We start from the raw sequence: 1,170 nt of genomic DNA on the forward strand, positions 1-1,170 counted from the left end.
CTAACCCGCTCAGATTAATCCTCTCAGTGTGTGTAGTTCGGTGTGGGTCAAAGGTCACGGTTTGTCTGACGCTGTCCTCCGTCTTCAGACAGTGGAAGCAGCTCTCCGCTCCCAAAGTTCGCCTCGTCCCCCAAACCCAACAACAGCTACATGTTCAAGCGGGAGCCTCCGGAAGGCTGTGAGAAGATCAAAGCTTTCGAGGAGATGAGGTCAGAGGCGTCGCTGACGGCTCGGTACACCGCCTCGCCGCCGCTCCCCGTCTCACCTGTCCTTTCTTTCTCCCGCAGCTCCAGGCAGTCGGCGTCGGCGCCTCTCTTCTCCTGCCCCGACAAGAACAAGGTCAACTTCATCCCCACAGGCTCCGCCTTCTGCCCGGTCAAACTCCCCGCCTCGCTGCACCTCAGCCCCGCCTCCGAGCCCGAGGAAGACGAGGGCCAGGGGGAGCCCCGGGGGGCTTCCTCGCACTATGGCGCCCCCCCCGCTCAGGTTTCCACCAGCACCAGCACAGACGACCCCCCCGAGGAGCCCAGCTCTCCTTCAGAGACTGCAGAACCCCAGACGGACAGCTAGACCCCCCCACCCCCCACTGACTGTCCCACCAACACCTCCTGCTTTACCAGGGGAGCCTCTATCTCTCTGTGCTCCCCCCCACCCTCATTCTATCACTGCATGACGTAGCAACAGTGTCCCTTCATGTCCAGCATCAGTCGGCCACCTGAGCGCCGGGGGGGGGCAGTTTGAGTCAGAAACACCCAGAAGGCCAATCGGCTGCCCCCATCCGCCATGACGACCATGTTTACGCTATCGGCTCAGAGATCCAACTACGATCGCTCAGAGTCCGCTTGTGGGCGGGGCTTCAGGCGTTTCTCCATTACGGTTCTAAACTCAGGTAATCTGGAAATGTGTGTCCATCAAAGAACCTGCAGCTCAAAGCAGGAGGGATCCGCCGTCATGTGTTCCTCTTCATTCCCGGACATTTGGTTCGACCAATAAGGAGCATCCCCTCCAAACGGGCGCTATCTGGTACCGCTGCCAGCGGGTCGGATTACGACAAAAATACTGTTTTTAATCTGCAGTTCCAGCCCAGACCTTTGGTAGAAGTGGAAATTATCGGTCCAATAGTAGTTACTGTGCCTCTCGTGCACAGAGCAGGTTCGGATTAAAGCAACA

The 1,170-nt window shown here is 58.5% G+C and overlaps 1 protein-coding gene across 1 annotated transcript in view; it reads left to right on the plus strand.

The window, feature by feature from the left end:
* The window catches only part of LOC107102741 (glucocorticoid-induced transcript 1 protein-like), a 19,849-nt gene extending 18,685 nt beyond the window's left edge, over positions 1-1,164 (plus strand). The window contains exons 6-7 of the mRNA XM_015402157.1: positions 89-209; positions 288-1,164. Of these exons, the coding sequence (XP_015257643.1) occupies positions 89-209; positions 288-570 (404 nt within the window). The 3' untranslated portion in view covers positions 571-1,164. The remainder of the gene's footprint in view (positions 1-88; positions 210-287) is intronic.
* Positions 1,165-1,170: the final 6 nt, after the last annotated feature.

Source organism: Cyprinodon variegatus, unplaced genomic scaffold (genome assembly GCF_000732505.1).
Source record: "Cyprinodon variegatus isolate N-32 unplaced genomic scaffold, C_variegatus-1.0 Scaffold1308, whole genome shotgun sequence".
Lineage (NCBI taxonomy): Eukaryota > Metazoa > Chordata > Actinopteri > Cyprinodontiformes > Cyprinodontidae > Cyprinodon > Cyprinodon variegatus.